The 18,035-nt window shown below is 58.6% G+C and overlaps 1 protein-coding gene across 1 annotated transcript in view; it reads right to left on the bottom strand.

Moving 5' to 3' along the window:
• Positions 1 to 18,035, bottom strand: part of UNC13A (unc-13 homolog A) — an 88,315-nt gene that overhangs the window by 51,049 nt on the left and 19,231 nt on the right. Inside the window, exons 8-13 of the mRNA XM_077805458.1 lie at positions 16,196 to 16,231; positions 14,372 to 14,582; positions 13,064 to 13,189; positions 10,249 to 10,734; positions 5,709 to 5,808; positions 3,647 to 3,696 (exon numbers count right to left, since the gene is read on the bottom strand). Coding sequence (XP_077661584.1) covers positions 3,647 to 3,696; positions 5,709 to 5,808; positions 10,249 to 10,734; positions 13,064 to 13,189; positions 14,372 to 14,582; positions 16,196 to 16,231 — 1,009 coding nt within the window. The remainder of the gene's footprint in view (positions 1 to 3,646; positions 3,697 to 5,708; positions 5,809 to 10,248; positions 10,735 to 13,063; positions 13,190 to 14,371; positions 14,583 to 16,195; positions 16,232 to 18,035) is intronic.

Raw genomic sequence — 18,035 nt, 5'->3', positions numbered from 1 at the left:
GGCTCGGGCCAGATCCGCGGCACACTCCAGCAGGGCAGAGCAGACAAGCCGGGGAAGCCAGCGGCGTTAGGAGGAGCCTCACCAAATCGCTAACTAGGGGGATTGGCTTTCTCTTTCGTATGTCGGGCATGCTGTCAATAATGATCAGACCGCCGCCAGGCCTGGAAGAGAGACAAGAGTCAGAGGGGGCGGGACAGGAAGGGGAGACCAATCGAGACACCCACGCACACACACAGAGGGGCCTGTGCCCTGCCCAGCACCTGGCAGGTGTTCCCGGGCTGCATGCCAGGGTGAGGCGGCGTCTCCCCAGCGGGCAGCGGAGATGCGCTGCACTACTGTGTGAAGCAGCCCCTGCCCTACCTGCGTCCCTGCCCCGCAGGGGGGACAGCGGATGGGTCAATGTAGTGCTGGGTCCATTGGCCCCGGCTGGCCCACACCCTGCCCCAAGCCCCCTTCAAGCCACAGAGTGGAAGGCCAGAAGGAATCGCCCGATCAGACAGACGGATTTCCTGTAGATCAAAGCACCAGATCCCACCCAGCTGCCCCAGCACTGAGCCCATCTGTTGTGTCCATTCCTGCCCAGGCTCTCCAGATCCATCCTGCATGGCAGGTGGGTTTGTCCCCGAGAGACAGACAGAGGGGAACAGAGCACGCTCTGACACCGTGCACAAGAGTCACCAGCCACTCCTGCGCATGTCCCCCTCCCCGTCAAAGAGACCTGCAGTCGCACGGCCAGGGAGAGACCACCGGGACCACAGAAAGGGCAGTGAAAGGGCGGGGGGTGGGAAGTGGGGCCATGCAGGGAGACTACAAACACTGGCTCGGGGCAGGGAGATCACTCCAAGGGCCTCGCTCGGGGTTCGCTCACACCAGTGTGAACGGGGAGGGACTCAGCCAGTGTTCAGCCTTCCACTGAGAAAGGGGGTTTATTCTGAAGAACACAAATGTGAATTTCAGTAAGTTTCGGCCTTTTGTCAATGGTGGTTCTTGGAACTTTGCTCCTATGCTGGTTTCAATGGAAAATGCTGCACACCAGGGCGGGCTTTGGGGTTTCTGAGTCAGGGGCAGCATTTTGCCCCTACTTTGCACAGAAGTGAACAATGACGCGAGGTGCCCAGGAGCGGATGATCCAGCCCCCTCGCTCTAGAAGGTTCTGTAGGGTGCAATCTCTGTTACTACTACAGCTGCTGTAACTAGTTTGTGCAGAACGTTTTCCCACTAAAACCTCCCAGGTTTGTTGAAAGAGAAATGTTTATGTTAGGATAGAGATATTCAGAGATGTCTGTAAAGGCCATTTACGCTAAGAATGTAGGTGTGATTTTATCACTTAGCTAGTTATAGAGGTATAAAACAAAGAATCAAAATCACAGTCCGCCTGTGTATCGGCCTTCTCTCACTAGGCTAGTCTGAGGCCCTGTTCGTAGGCTAAGGCCTTTGCCTTTGGCAGGGCAGAAGAGGCAGCCACAAGCTGGGAAGCGAACGGGTCACGTCCTCACATTCCAAACTCGTCACATTGAAATAAAGTGCTATTGGGCTGTTAGGAATACAATCCTGTCCTGATAATGCCTATCGCCTTCCTCCAGAGAAAGATGGTTAAAGAAAACTTTTAGTTTGATAGCATCCTGTCTTCTCAATAGTTGTGGTTGTGAAGCCCTCATTTCTCTATGTTTTATCTTTTCTATTGTTAATTTGTTTGGCTCTCTAATTGTTTCTGTCTGCTGTATAATTAATTTTGCTGCGTGTAAACTAAGTAAGGTGGTGGGATGTAATTGGCTCGATAATTATGTTACAATATGTTAGGATTGGTTAGATAGATTTCAGTAAAATGATTGGTTAAGGTATAGCTGAGAATATTACTATATAAATTAGGGGCAAATAGGAAGTAAATTGGGATTAGAAAATAAAGAAAAAGGAACTTGGATTTAAGCTTGCTGGAAGTTCACCCCAATAAACATTGAATTATTTGCACCTTCGGACTTCGGGTATTGTTGCTCTCTGTTCACGTGAGAAGGACCAGGGAAGTGGGAGGGTGAAGGAATAAGCTCTCTAACAGTTTAAGTGTCAATTCAGACAAAATCTTTGGATCTTTCCTGCCCTAAACGTCAGAGTGGGCATTTTTGTCCCCAAGTGACACTCCGAAACTAAACAAAGTGGTTCTTTTGACTGAAAAGGCTGCTTTGTTTTGGGCTTTTGAATTTAAAGCCAGATAAAGCATTTCACGTTGCAATGTCAATTCAAAACGCAAATGTGCATTTTGCCTCACACTGGCATTTTGTTCTGGGTCGCTGAACGGTTTGCTGTGGCAAGGGAATGGCTGGAAGGGAAAATGAAAAGGCTTGTTTTGTTTTGAAATGTCAGTTAGAACCTTGAAATCTCTCAGGGAAAAACCTGTTGGTTTTCTGACCCACTCCGATAGCTACTTAGGCCAGGCCAGGAGTTCTGGACACCCAGTTCCACCGCCTTGGGATGGGAGCCAGTGAGAACCAGGTCTGCCCATGTTCAAAAGCCTCAGTACAGAATGCTCTTGCCATTCGTCACAGCTGAGCCATGTGTCTTCTGAGGGACTTGGCAGGTGGGGGTTTCTCTGACTCTTTAATTCTGGGTCTCTCTACACAGATCCAGGAGACCAGAGCTCCCTGGAAGCAGGTCCCACTGTATCCGTCATGGGGGAAGTGTGGCTGATACAGCTCCCTGCCTCTCAAGGGATGGCTGGCAGCTTGGCTTCATGCCCTCAGCCAGAGATGTCACTGCTGCTTCACCTCAGCCAGCCAGCCCCTAGGGCAGGGGCTCTCAAACTGGGGGTCGGGACCCCTCAGGAGGTTGCGAAGTTATTACATGGGAGGTTGTGAGTTGTCAGCCTCCACCCCAAGCCCTGCTTTGCCTCCAGCATTTATAATGGTGTTACGTATATAAAAATGTGTTTTTAATGTATAAGGGGGGGTCGCACTCAGAGGCTTGGTATGTGAAAGGGGTCACCAGTCGAAAAGTCGGAGAACCCCTACCCTAGGGGAACTCAGCCTCCTCTTCCCCGGGGAAGTCTGACAAGCAGTGCCCTTCCCGAGCAGTTTGGAAGACGGGACTGTGGCATGCCGCCTGGGAAGGGGACCGAATGTGGCATGTCTAGAGAGCAAAGGGTATCACATGCTTCGCTGCTTGGCACATCCTGGGCACTTAGAACATAGAAAGAGGGTGGGAACCTGCTGCAAGGTGCAGCAGAGGGGTCGGTGACAGTCGGATCCACTTGCTCTTTCCTCTTCTTCCCCAGCTTTTTTTGCCCGATTCGTTCCCGTGGAGAAGTGGAGCCGTTTGCTGGCTTGCATCCCGGATGGGTGCTGCTGGGGGCTTGCAGATCTGCACCACGCTCCCTTTGCAGTAACTGACCTGTGCCCAGTGGAACGGCCTACGGAAAAGGCCCATCTCTGAAAAACGGCACTGCTGTGGCTGTCGTGGGCTAGGGAGATGTATCTTGTTCCAGAATGCTCCCCGCCCCACAGGGCCACTCCATAAGGCTCATGTATCCAAGGTGCCCCCCACCCAAGCCGCCAACGCCAGGGAACATCAGCATTCCTCCCAACAACAGGCTCAGGTTTCGCAGATGCCATGGGGCTGGAAGTCAGAGAGGTTTCAGGTTTGCCCAGTTACTCACCCGCCTTTAAACCACAGCGACTTCGCCTCGCCAGATCCTTCTCCCCGGGCCTGTAGGACAGACAGACAGAGTCAGCGCTGCCTCCCGGACGTGTAGGTAAACCAGGGCGGGCAGCTAGCTGGGGCGAGGCTCAAGCAGCAGATTTACTGGGGCTTCCCTGTGTTGACGAACAAGTGCTTGGAGACACATGGGGAGCGTTGGACAACAATACACAGTGCAGCAGACATGGTGGGGGGGGGTAAGGTGGATTGGGGGACAGGGATTTGAATTGGTAATAAAATATATTAGAGAGTCCTGAGATGAATGAGCAAAATAACAGCCGCATTTAACTAAAAGCTAAATTCAACTAGACGAGCAGGAGAAACCAAACGCCCAGCACTCTGGCCATGCAGATTCTAGCAAGGAGCTCTGTTGCCTAGCAGTTTGACAAAGCTGATTAACCCTTTGCTGGTAGCACACAAACTACAGGGACCATGTGCTGGGGTAATTTGGAAGCAAATGAATTGAAGGTTTGACTGGTCTGTTCCGTCCAGTCTTTCTTTTGGAAGACACTGGACTGGCAGAGCACCTATGGGATGCTGAGTATATCTGGGATGGGCAGTTGCAGAGGGATGTGGGTAGAGACCAGATATCCATGGAGGACTTTGCTTTCCCAATTGATTTTTCACTTGCCAGGACTGGGGAAAAAAGATGGGGGAGCAGCAGAGCCTGGGGGAGAACAGGAGCAAACACCAGGGAAGGCACCTCAGTGTGGCACCCCATCCTCCCTGCGTGTGCACACACACCCACACACACCGACGCACACGCTCACACACACAGCAGGATGGGCACACGCAGCATGGGTCCAGGTTCAATCAAACATGCTTACCTGCATGCGGGCCACCGCCCTGCCCCGCGGGGAGGGGAGAGGCGGCCACAAGGGCCAGGGTGGTGAACAACTGAAAAGAGAAGCAGCGGGGGGGGAATCGACGCCCCAGGGGGGCGAATCCGGAACCAAAAGAAAAAGAAAAGATGGAGGATGGAGTCTAAAAACAGAACAAAAAATGGTCAACTCAATAAAAGCGACAGAGGGTGGAGGTGGGGGAGGGAGCCACGTGGACAGATCAACGTCTGCACGAACCAGACACATCCAGAAGTGAGCCCTGCTTCAGTGCTCTGCACTCTACCCTTCTCCTGGGGAAGAAGTCCTGCTTGGGGGCTAGGGGCCTGTCTACACAGCACCCGAGCTAGCCTGAAGCCAGTGAGTGCAGCTGGCAGCTGGAAGACAGCACAGCAGGGGCTTCAGCTTGGGTAACCCAAGCCCAGTGCGGACTCAGGGTCCACACTGGGCCTGCTAGCCCACTCCAAAGCCTGTCGTCGCTTAGCCACGCCCGCTGGATTCAGGCCAGGTCAGGGAGGCTGGCCCATGCCCACCTTGTGCTGTGTAGACGTATCCTGAAGTCCCAGTTCAGCAAACGGGCCACTGACTTCACTGGGAACATGCAGCTCTTCAGTGCTTTGCTGGGCAGGGGCCACAGGGCTGGGCAGGTGCATGCGGTGATACAGGAAGGCTCGCTCGGCTCTGCCCAAAGCTCCTTCTCCTGTTCCCCCAGCCACCCTACCCGCCATCTTGGCCAAGTCTCCAGCACTCCAGGGCTGTGCACTAGCTGCCCCGGTACTTGCTCTGCGGGTGGGACTGGGGTCAAAGGCAGGTTCTAGTTAGATGAAGAAACCTCCTGCTCCTTTCCATGGAGGGTGGCTTGGTCAGTGCTGCCCAGCTGATGGCAAGGAGGCCCTGAGCCCATGATCTCCGGCAAGGGCAAATGGGAGAAGCTAGGGGGGCTTTCACCCTCGGTTGGGACCCACCAGGCCCAGCGAGCCAGGGCTGCACAAGGGCATGCCTTTGCTAACCCCCACCCCTTGCTAACTCCCTCCCCACAGCCCCAGGAGTCATCTACCGTCCGATTCCAACCCAGGGCTGCTCTGGCTAGGGAAAGTCATCAACCTGTCTTGTCTAAGTCCTCTTTGAACAGGTCCCTGCCAGCCCCCTGTCAGCTGGCGGGGGCAGGAGGGGCACACTCACCTCTTGCAGCTGCATGCAAACCTTGTTGAATGCTCTTAACCACTTGGCCTTGGCCCGGGACTTGGCGTCCTGGACTTCCACATCCTCCCGCTCTCTGAAACTGGACAGACAGATCAAGCATTTAGTGGGTCCTCACGCGGGGTGGGGGGGAAGGGGGGGGCTCAGACCCAGCCTGGGGGGTGGCACCCGCCAACTTACACGGACACCCATGTCTGCAACTTTCCTACAGAGCCAGAGTGTTTGATGAAGGCATCTGGCTACAGATGGGGGTGTGTGTGTGTGTGTCCCCGTCTTGCTTTTTGTTTTAGCTGTTTAGCCAATGTTGCACGAACTATTTATTTCCAGTTCACCAGCGATGGGATCTTCAGCATGCCTGGAATTCAACTGGAATTAGCTTAACATCTCTGCAAAGGCAAAATGCTCTTGTCTACCCATTTTTTGCTTTGCCCTCCAGGGCATGGCACTGCTGACACACAGTCTATGGAAAGGCTGCGAGGTAGAGGTGGCTCACCTCCCTCTGGTCTGGTAAGGGAGAAAGGAGTGGCATTTAACAGGTTGTGTTATCCAGAATCAGACGTGATCAAAAATTAAGCCATTAACACAAACAAGTGAGATGCAAAGGGAAGGGAAGTGATTTGGCTGCAGTCCTGCTGCAAAGCTGGGAACAGAACCCAGGAGTCCTGACCTCCCAGCCTCATACTTCCTATGTGGGCCCTGCCCTGGGGCATCGACACGAAAGCAGTGATAGGAAAGCTCCGAAAGTTTGGCGGTTCAAGTTCAGGTAAGCACCCAACAACCACGACTGCTCCTCTGAAAGGTCACTTGGCTTCTGCGCTATCCAAGCCCCTTGGAGCTGCCAAGCCAGGCTGGAAATCTCCCTCCCAGTATCACAGGGTCTTACAGCTCCTGCATGGGCTGGGACTCAGACAGGAAAGAGTTGGAGGCACAGTACTGCGGGACTTCTGCTTCTGGTCCCAGGAGACCCAGGATGTGCAGAACTGCACTGAAAATTAAACACCAGTCCCTCCAGGAAAGGGCTGTCAAAGATTTCTGCCCAAACGCCATCCCATATCTCGAGTCATTTAATCCAGTCAAGTAAGTGAACAATGTCTCAGGAGGATTGGAGTCTGCAACCATTACTACAGACACACAGACTGCTACCACTTGAGCTGGAGGAGTAACCGTTAGGGGTAAGTAGCAGTAGTAGGCTGTTATCTTCTATGTTGACCCCCCCCGCACTGGCGGGAGACATTGAGTGCAGAACACACACTTTACAAGCATGTTGCATTCAGCATGCAAGATGAGGCCAACTTTATGAGAATCATCTGAGATTCCCCATCCCTTCTTAATTTTATAAATATATATAATTCTAAAGCTCACTATGTGCTCTTTTAAATCAGAGCTTCGGTCTATAATTTAAACAAAGTAAAAAACCCAAGAAAGAAGTCTGTGGCTGCATCCCCTCCATTCTGGAGCAATTCTGCTCACCCAACCATAGAAAAATAGACCTGTTTAATATTAAAAGCAGAGACTAACATCCGTGAATTATTCACATCATTCCAGGGATGCAACCATCAAATTTCTTCATCTCTGCAACTCAGGAGGGTATGGACGGGCTTTTGTCTGCAGCCTGGAAAGACAAACACCCTCCAGGAAGTTTTCTTCCTGCTTTAATACATGTGACAACACCCAGGTATCAGACTGATGCCCCTCCAGAGCCCCCATGGCTCTGGTCCAGTGAACACCAGAGCCACCCCAGGGTCTACGTGACTCCAGTGCAGTGAACTAAATCCTACACTGGTTGGAAACCCGGTAAACGCCAGTGCGGCAGGAAGGCTGCACTCATGCAACCAGCAAAGCAACTGCTGTGGGCTCCTCGGAAAGGGTGAGTGGTTTAAAGGGACACGGCCAAGTGAAAACTTTTAAAGGTTTAAAAAAAATTAAAAGAGGCCAAAAATTGGCTGAAAGTTAGTTCCTCCATCCAGAGTTGGGAACCTGAACAAAAGGGGCCTGGTTTTCCAGAGGGGCCGAGCCCACAACATTGGACCTTCCCCCTCCCACGGGAGGGACCTTCATATGGGGGGCAAATTGGACCCTTTCCATTCCAACCAAAAGGGGAGCTTTACCCCACCTTGTGGAAATGCCGGCCGGCCCATCAGTGCCGTTCCTGCTGGCTCAGGAACGGCCAGACCAGGGGTGATGTGCGGAACACTTGTGCCTTAGGTGAAATGAGACACCGAGCTTCTTTCCACCTGACTCTGATGGGGGTTAAAGAGAATACGGTCAGCGCTCGCCTCCCAGCATGGCTGGCTGCAAGCACACATGTAGGCGCTATCTCTGAGCGCAGGCTGCCTCTTCTGCTTGTGTGAGTTTTTCATATTGTTTTGTATGAATATTGTGTGTGCCTCAGTTTCCCCTAGGTGGTGCATGTTGACTGGGGAGAGAGGGATGGGTTGTTGACTCTTTGCAGAGACCCAGAGATACAGGTGTGATGGATGCCTAGCTGCCTGGGGGCCATGGACAGTCCCAGAAGACAATGGTCACTCCAATTGCCCAGACTCTTGGCACCTAGCAACAAATAACCCTGAACAGCCCACCCTCCTTAAGAAGCCAGCCGAGTGTGAGCAGCTGGAGGACAAAGGACTGAGGAGGGACCAGGTGGGGTAGGTAAGTGTGGGCTGCTGGAGGCAGGGAGAAAGGTTTAGAGGGTCTGGATTGACCCCGATGGACTTTGCTGTAACTTTCTGTTCTCTATGGTAACTAAGGACTTTCTACGCTGTGTTCCAGACAGCTGTTACAGGGGCAGGAAGTTGGGGTGCACTGCTCCCTTTGGGGGTGCAAGTCTTCCCCAGGTGTCCAAGCCAGGTGGACTCGCTGAGGTGAGCTCACGGCATGACCCAGGGGGGCTGAAGGCTCTGAGGTTCGGTCCCAGGAGCAGTGAAGCCGAGGGGCTGACCCCAGTGGCTGTGTGACCCTGCGGGGGCTGATCCCCTGAAGAGATCCTCCCAGGGACTTTTGCAGAGCTGTCTGAGAGCACCAGACCTGTGGACAGCTTGGCAGGCCCTTCACTGCTTGCAGCTCGCTGTGCCAAAGGTGCCCAGAGCTGTGACAGAGCAGACCCAAGCTCAGCACCCAGCTCCGGGGGCTTCCCTCTGTACCAGGCTTTTCCTCCCAAGCCTTTCCCCTGGGCGCTGGCCCCAGGTCAGCTCTGCTGGCCGGAGGGGGTGGGGCAGCGCTCCCGGGGCAGGCAGCATGTCTGGTCCTGCGTTGTCTGCCCCTGCTCAGAGCAGGTCTGGGTGCCACAGTGGTAAAGCCATCGCCAGCTTGGGATCGAGGCACCACGGCTGCTTCAGGCTGCTGGGGCCCAGGTCCTGGGGCTTGCTCCAGCTGCTGCTGGCATAAAGGGAAAGGCTCCGTGGGCACCAAGGAGAACAGGACGGGGCCCTAAGGCTGGTTCAGAACGTCAGCCCGGGCCCCTCCTCCATGCCTATGGCCCGGTCGCCGTGCAGCAGTGGGGTGCCCAGCAACCAGCCAGCCTGGCACAGGGCACACTCATGGCAGCCACATGCTCCCCCCTGGGTCATGTAGCAGTGGGCCACAGTGTGCAAGGAGCTCATGTCCCCACTAGTGTGACCTCCCCATGGGTCACTAGCGTGCCGGCCCCACGGGTCACTAGTGTGACCTTCCCATGGGTCGCTAGCATGAGTTCCCCACGAGTCACTAGTGTGCTGGGCCCGTGGGTCACTAGCGTGAGCCCCCCACAGGTTGCTAGCATGCCGGCTCCATGGGTTGCTGGCATGCTGGGTCTCCCAATCGCTAGTGTGATCTCCCCATGGGTCACTAGTGTGAGCTCCCCACTTGTCGCTAGTGTGCTGGGCCCGTGGGTCACTAGCGTGAGCCCCCCACAGGTTGCTAGCATGCCGGCTCCATGGGTTGCTGGCATGCTGGGCCTCTGGGTCGCTAGTGTGATCTCCCCATGGGTCACTAGCGTGAGCTCCCCACTTGTCGCTAGTGTGCTGGGCCCGTGGGTCACTAGCGTGAGCCCCCCACAGGTTGCTAGCATGCCGGCTCCATGGGTTGCTGGCATGCTGGGTCTCCCGATCGCTAGTGTGACCTCCCCATGGGTCACTAGCGTGAGCTCCCCACTTGTCGCTAGTGTGCTGGGCCCGTGGGTCACTAGCGTGAGCCCCCCACAGGTTGCTAGCATGCCGGCTCCATGGGTCGCTAGCGTGACATACCCACCATGAGTTGTTACCGCCAGCTACGGCTCACGCCCATCGTGGCCGCCCAGGACCAGTGCAGGGACGGGGCACGCCAGAGAGCTGGCCCTGCGGACACAGCACGCTGCCAGTCCGAGCCCCGGGCTTTACGTTGCAGTTCCCTGGGCCAGCACAGGTCGCTGCACGGCTCACCCCAGCCAGGCCCAGCTGCCTGGCCCCAGGGTGGGTGAGCACCGTAGGCAGCCTGGAGACCTACAGGAGAAAACGCCACCCACCTGGGAGCCCTTCCTCCCTCTGCCAGCGCCCCCCTTCCTCCTCACCTCTCGGCTGGCTTTGGGGGCTCCGGCGCTCTCTCTGGGACCGGGGGTTCCTCCGCTGCTGGCTTTCCCTGGGGGATCTCCGGAGTTTCCTCCAGGACATAAGCTGCCTTCTCCTCCTTCCTCTCCTGCTGCTGCTTCTGTGCTGGCACCTGCTGCTTGACCGGCGGCTGTGGGTAGGGCTCACGCTCCAGGGGCTTGGCCTCGTCCGCCTCCTGGTCCCGCAGCGGGGCGGCCCGGGCCTGGGGGTAGTCCCGCTCGTTCTCGCTGTAGTCCTCGTCCTCCTCCTCAGGGTAGAAGTCCTCCTCCCAGTGGGGCGAGTCGTCGTGGTAGCTGACGGAGCTGTGGCAGGAGTGGTAGGAGTCCCCGTCCCGCTCGTCCAGCTCCGAGCCCCGCAGGCTCTCGTTGTCGGGGTCGAAGTCATCGCTCAGCTGGGAGCTGCCTTGGCTCAGCTCCCCGGACGAGGCGTAGTGGCTGCTCCCGGTGGGGCTGTGTGGGGGTGGGATGGAGGGGAGAGGACAGAAAAGGCTTAAAATGAGCCTGTGGGTCCCAGCCGGTTCCCCCTGCCCCGTCCAGCTGGCTGTATCCTTCCCCAGGCTGCCGGAGCCTGGCCGCCAGGCGGCGCCGCTGAGGGGAAGCGTGCCAGGATGGGCCCATTGGTACCCGCCCGCGGCTTGGGCCCGCGGGTGAGCCGGCAGCGGGGGCAGGGAGAGGGAAATGTCGCCGTTTTCCAGTCCTGCTCCTCAGCCCAGGCGGCACCGGAGGGGCCCAGTGCCACGCCGCTGCTCTGGCCCCGATCCTGGGCCTCACGGCTGGGCCGGAGAATGGGAAATTGGTGGGGGGGCCTGCAATCAGCGGCTGGCCAGTTAGGCCAGGGTACCTCAGAGACCCCTTGCCCATCCTCTCAGCAGCCCCCAGGCGGCAGGCAGAGCAGACGTGCCTCTGTCAGCCAAGGCACGCGGTGCCCCCCTGGGAGCGGCACTGCACGGGCAGCCGGGTGTAGCCCACGCCCATGGTCCCCCCCCACGTCCCCGCCCACGTGCCCTTTCCGGCCATTCCCTCTTCTCCCCATCACTCGCTCCTCCATCGCGCCCAGAAATCCCTCAACTCTTTCTTCTCCCCACAGCTCCTCTCTCCTGCCCTCCCTTCCGCCCCCCCCATCCCACTGCCTCTCCGGCACACCGCCCCACGGCCCAGCTCCTCCGCCAGCCTGGCCTGGCCCCCGCCCACCCCAGACACGCTCCTCGGGCCTCTCCCCACAGGCCGAGCCCACTGCTCAGGGATCCGGTCAGGGGGAGGCTCCGGGGGAGGAAGGTGGAGGGCTCAGAGGGAGGGGGTTCGGGGAGAAGGGGGTCTTTGACAAACCAAACCACTGGACACAAGGAGGGAGAAAACCAGGGGCGATTCTCCGAGCACCACAGCAATCGCGGTGCCTCCGAGCGGAGAGGCTCACAGTAAGCGCGCATGCAGACATAGTACAGGGACACGCCTGGGGATAGGCCGACACCACATCTCCGGCACCGGCAGTGGGGGGTGGGAGCGGGGAGGGCACGCACACACCGGCACGGTACCCTTCTGGCCAAGCCCCACGTTCGGCAGGAAGCCGGCTGGAGGGGCCGGTTGTCTGGCCTGGGAGAGTATGGGTGGCTTGCGGATGGACGCACTGGGGGAGGTCATCCAAGCTCACAGAGCTGGGACTCATCACCGAGGGGACCCGGCCAGGTTGTGGCAGAGAAGAGAGGTAAGACCTCCCCACTCCGGGCTCCTCAGCACCCAGAGTCCCCCTCACCAAACCCCACCCCCCAAAAGAGAATTTAAAGAGCCAGGAAAATGCTCAAAAGCACAGGAGTCACCCCTCCCATATGGGGCTCCAGGCCCCAATCCTGTAAAACCCCGAGCGCATCAAGGTCTCAGGATCAGGCTTCCCCAGGCAAGGGTAGGTGTCCTCAAATGCATTGCACATTCTCGTCAGTGTTTCCTCCCCATAAGGCCTAGAGCTACCCTGCCAGGCAGCTACCCTGGCCCCTCGCTGCTTAAATCATTCACGGGCCACCCGGGAGGGAGCCAGCAGCAGTGCTGAAGCTGGGCTCTGAACGTTGGTCGTGCATGGGTGGAGGGTGTGCTGAGATCCGGAGCCTGGCTTCCCACCCTGCTGAGCGCTCCGGGAAACTGCACCCCGGAGATTTGGTCCGACTGGGGAGGCTAGTTAGATGGGGCAATGGGGACCCCAAGCAAGGGGAGGCCGACCCCACCTTTGGGGTGGTGAGAATGGGACTGGTCGAAGGACCAAGGCTGCGTGGGCCGACCGAGCCAGTCGCACGCCCAGGCCACAGGGGGTGAACAGAATGCCTTCAATCCCAGCCAGGTGAAGGAAGCTGCCAGGCTCCATCCTGCCCCCTTTAGGTATTTCTCCCCCCACACACACTGGTTCTGGTTCTGTCAAAGCAGCAAGGACAATGCCAACCTGCCCAACTGGCATCAACTGCCCGATGGCCAGGGAACCCTGCCTCAGGGAGAACCCTTCAGAGAACCGGTCCGGTCCCTTGGCTCGGGCATCTCTCTCTGCAGCTGGGATGCATGTGCAATGCACTTTACACTGGACACCGCGAGGGACCCACGCAAAGGAGCCTTGTCATTTCCCCCCGGGGCCGATGAATCTGATACGCAGGAGTGGCCGGGGAGGGGGGAGGCAGCGGGTAATTCCGGCAGCCACCTGGGGCTGCCATTGCCGGGACTGGTATCGGCCTAACCCGGGCGGCAAGGACCCACCACAGCACGCTGCATCAGGCACAAGGCTAGAGACAAGGTAGAGACCCACCTCTCCGATAGGTCTAGGGACCGCCTGCTCTCAAGGGAGAACTGGCGGCTGGCCCGCCTGCTCGACTCGGAGGCGGACTCAGCGTCGCTGGGCCCGTTTGTGGCAGAATCGACGCTATCGTAGCGTCTGCCGGGGAGGAGAGGAACATGGTCAGCAACGGTCACCCGGGAACCAACGACCCCACAGCAGACAATGAGCTCCCAGTAGGGCCGCGCCGCATGAAACCTCCTCTCCTCGGGGCCGCGCCCCTGGCATCCGCCCACACACCGACGGAGCCATGGCACTGGGGGTCCTGCGGCCATTCCCCCCATGCCCGAGGGAGTGTAGGATTTTGGGGGAGGGCTAGGAGGGTATTCCCCAATCTGGGATCTCCCTGAGGGTGGGAGTGAGGGGTCTTGAGGCTGAACGCTGAAGAGCAGGGAGGCTGTGCGGCCAACAGATAGATCGGTGCAGGGAAGGCAGACGGCATGGAAACTTCCCCCGACAGCTCTGCCAATGCGGACAGCCCGGCTACACTTCCAGGCCGGGCCCAGACAGCTCCACAACGTCTCTGTAGCATCTTCAGCTACTCCACTCCTGGTCCGTCCTGCACAGCCCTGCCCGGGCACCTAAATCCTGATCAGCGATAGCCCTGCCCTCGGTGTCTCCAGAGTGGAGAGGACTGTCCCTGGGACTTGGATGGATCCCCCAAACCTTCATCTCCCCGATGTTTCTTAGGGTTTTGCTTTACCCCTCAGTGTTCTAACGCTAGCCAGGGATTAGATGGGGAGGAAGCACTGGTTAGTCAAACTCCACCCACAATCCCAAACTCCACCCACAATCCCAGAATAGCTGTTTCTACTACCACAGAACAGTGAACAAGGGCACCACGGGAACCCATCATTAGGTTTCAGAGTTAAACATCCAGCGAGAGGAATGCAGGCAGCCGCTGGCCCCTCTCCTCGGGCAGCAGGTTCTAACTGCCCGCATCCGCGCAGCCTCTGGGGCTTTCCCCACAGAGCCTGGATTTTAATTTTGAATGAAAGCTAAGATTCTGGAGGAAGCGGCCGGCGTCGGCACAGAAATGCTAGGGTGGGCACCACTGCATACCAGCTCTGTCCAACCTGTGCCAAGAGCTCTAGCTAATCTGCCCAAGGGCAAGGCTTTTCTCCTCCTCCGAGACAGCTCCCTTCCCATCCATCTCTCTCCCCGTCATTGTTGCAGCATAGCCTGGCCTAAGCTCTCCCACCTGATGGCTGGGGCTGCCAACCACCACGTATCTGCAGCACTTGCCTTCCGAGGGCCGGTGCCGGCCTTCCCCAACTCTACCTGATGGGCCGCTGATCCGAGCAGTCCACCTCGTAGCTCTGCACGGAGTCCGTGTACGAGTCGCGGGAGCTCTGCTGCTGGTGCCTCATGGGATACTGGTGGACCGAGGCATTGGGCTGGGAAGTGGTGTAGTACGGAGGCGGGATGCTATTACTGGTCTCGCTTCGGTAATCGCTGTCCCGGTCATCCATGGTGCTGTCGGGGTCGTCATCTGCAAAGGGCCGGCTGCCACCGGTGAGTGTTTTGCATGGGAAGGGGCCAGAGGCCAGAAAATGACAGAGAGGCCTGAGATAGCCACTGTCTCAGCAGCAAGGACAATGCCAACCTCTACTGCCCGGCTGGCAGCAGTGAGAACCGGGCCACTGCTTCAAAGGCCCCCGCCTCTGTGGGACTTTCTCCTAGGAGACTCAGCTGGAAGACACCGACCGAGGCTTAGAGAGGGGCCTACGCTTGGTGGGCGCTGATGTCCAGGGCACTGCCAATGCCCAGAAGCTCTGGGTATCCGGCCCCGGCTGTGTGTGTGGGAAGAGGGGCGCTGGCACCTGCTGGGTACACAGGGAAGTTTCATGCTCCGGTAGCCGATGGCTCTGACCAAAGCCAAGCTGCCCCGGTGCGCCCCAGCAGCAGTCTGCCTCCGTGTGCCGTTCACCCTGCTCCACAACCCACCCCCTGTGCACAGACCGCTGGCAGAGGCTAGACCCTGGTGGCTGGGCACCATGCCAGCTCCCCAATCCTGCAGAAGTCTGTCCTGCTCAAGGCTGCCCTCCGTCACCCCTTAGGGCTCCTTTCCGTTTGGAGGGAGTGGGCCTGACACTGGAGTTCGAGGCCACACGGTTCCACCTGGTGCCTGAGCACTGGTGGGCATGACTGAGCCGTGTGCTCGGCTGGTGCATTGGAGCGGGTGGGGCGGAGTCGATGAGGGGGATTTAGACGGTCGAGCTCTGTGCATCTTACACTGGAGCATCGTTCCCAGCTTGGGCAGATGTCAGCAGCGTGGCCATGGTGCTGTGAGCGGGAGGTCAAGGCCTACCACATCCTCCAGCCTGGGAGCGCCCAGGGCCTTCAGGGCATCAACCCACCAAGCTGCCTTCCCCCAGCCCGCAAGGACCTTCCACCTTCCGGGGGGTGGAGTGCAATGGGATTCCTTATCCTGGTGAATCAGCCAGAGCCGCTACCCCAGCCTGGGAGGGAGGGGAGGGAATGGGAGTATACATAAGGTGGGAGGGGAGAGGGGGAGGAAGAGATGGAGGAGGGGTCTACAGGATGCCGACTTACCCCTACTGCTCTCCTGCCTTGGAGAGGCAGGGGGTCCCTGGGCAATCCCCTCTGGCTGGTGCCCATGGACCAAGAAAAGCCCAGTGCCCTGTGTCCGGGCCCGGCGTGCTGGGATTGACCAAAGATTGCAATGCCATCTGCATGCTGCCCCAAACCCCTGAGCCCAGCCTCCCTGCCCCGGGGACGGTCCATCCACCCACCCCATTTAAAAAAGCATTTGTAGACAGTCCTGTGCCCCTCTATCCAGGAGCACTGGGGAGACGTCCCAGCTACATGAAAAGATGAAAGCCAGGCAAGGCCAAGGCAGAGGTGAGGCTAGTCCCAGGCCCCCCTGCATTGCCCGCTAGTCATGCCACTCCCTGAGCCACCTGGACCCCTCTGCTCCCCTGCACGGCTCTTCTGTTTTAGCTGCCGGGCCTTAGGGGGCCAGAGGCAGAATGCTCCTCCCCCTGGTTGGGGATGGGTGCATGGGCAGCCCTTTGGGAGGCCAGTGGGTAGGAAAGGGGGGTGCCACCTGCATTCGGGGCGACAAGGCGATCGGATACTTACTCTGCTGCTCTCCCCAGCCAAAATAATTCCAGTTGCCTATAAAGAAAAGGGGCAGAGACAATAAGATGGACACGGCTGTGGGAGGAGGTGTTAGAGCCCGGTTGGGACAACCAAGCCCCATTTAGAGCCAGGCCCAAAGCAAACCCCCAGTTTCCCCCCGCAGCCCCAACGCTCAGACTCCGGCACAACGCCGGGCTGAGTCGGGGTTCTGGCTTCAGCCCCGGCCCCCACCAAGCGCTGGGGAAATTCAGACCCTGAGCTGAGCGCTGCGTCCTGGGCCCCTCTCTGCCGTAGGCTCGGAGAGGGCGGATCAGGCACTCTGCAAGGACATGGGGAGAGCAAGGATTCGTGGCAGGAGAGGACTGGGGGAAGAGCGGGGGTTTGTGAGAGACAGATCCAGATGTTCGGGGCAGGCTGGGAGAAAGAGCATAGGGCGGGGGAGTGGCTCTTAAATCCTGGTGGATCTGGGTCGCCTCCTTCTCGCCCCGGATGGGGAGTGGGAGGGGCCGGGGTGTTCCGCTGTGGGGCTGCTCTGGGCATCCCGAGCCCCTCTTTCTGCCCCCCCACCCCACACTCCCCGGGAGGAGAGAGCCTGGCACTGGGCCCTGAAGCCGCCATCTCCACATTCAGGTCCTGGGGGGCCCCGCTCCCTGGCCAGATCTCGGCTGGTCGTTGTTCTCCGAATTCGTCAACACGAGCGTGCCAAAAAGACCCAAGAGCTGTTCGGCCAGAGCCCACAGCTGCATACGCAGCTCCCCAGCCTTCGTGCCACAGCGAACCAGGGGAAGAAAGCCTGGGGCAGCAGGAGGGAGCAAACGCAGGAGGCCAGACGCCACGCTGAAGGACGTCAGCAGAAGCAGGGGTGAGAACCCCTCACGCCTGGCTCAGATCTAATGGGGCAGAGTCATCCTTGGGGTAACCCCACTGACCTCACCGGCCTTAGGGCAGGAGAGAATTAGGCCCACTGACCAATTTGCCTCAACGCCCAGCCCTTTGAGGTGGGTGTGATGACCCCCATGTCACAGAGGGGGAAACCGAGGCATGGAGTGTCGGCAGGCTGGGGGAAGTGACTGGTTCAAGGTCACCCAGCGACTCTCCTGCCAGCTGGGCTGGGTGGGGCCACATCTCACTGCAAGGCCAAGAGATTTGGGGAGGATCAAGTCCCCAACTCTGCCTTCATGTGGGCACCTCCCTACCTCAGATGCTCCGGCCCTGATACCTTAGCTCCTTCCCCACGTGAGCAGGGCCACCCAGACCCAGCTTCCTCCAGGCTCGGTGCTACTCGGCCAGATCCGACCCTCCATGCCGTGGCTTTATCTCCCCTCGGTGAGTTGGGCCCTTCTCCCTAAGCCACTGCTGAGTCCCCATCCCTGTCAGCTCTTCCTCAGCCCCGTCCCAACTGCTCCCTGCCCTTCCTGCTCCCCCCTCTGTTCAGGCAACCTGCCTCCCCGACGCGGGCCGAGCCGAATGGACCCTGCTCCAAAGCTTCCCAGACCAAGGCAGAGGATGGGAGCGGAGGAGAGCGAACACACGGCAGAGGAGGGGAGGGAGACAGAGCAGGAGGAAGGAGAGAGGGAAGGGGGCCAAGGACTTCAGAGGAGGGGGATCATGTCTCCAGCGACCGAGGCCGAGTCCCTGCTTCCCTGGCTGGGGCGTGTCGTCAGCCCAGACCCCTCCGCAGCTGTCGCCCCCTTGCAGGAACGCTGCCAAGCTGCAGCTGCTGACCCAGAGGGGGCGACGCGCAGGGTGCGGGTGAGAGGCGTCGGCCCCATGCTAATCAGGTTGGGGGGGGGCCATGCACGTGAACTGGGTGGGGACCGTGAGTTGGGGGGCAAGGGAG

This window comes from Eretmochelys imbricata, chromosome 25 (genome assembly GCF_965152235.1).
Source record: "Eretmochelys imbricata isolate rEreImb1 chromosome 25, rEreImb1.hap1, whole genome shotgun sequence".
Classification (NCBI taxonomy): Eukaryota; Metazoa; Chordata; order Testudines; family Cheloniidae; genus Eretmochelys; species Eretmochelys imbricata.
This window is presented reverse-complemented; position numbering and strand designations above follow the sequence as displayed.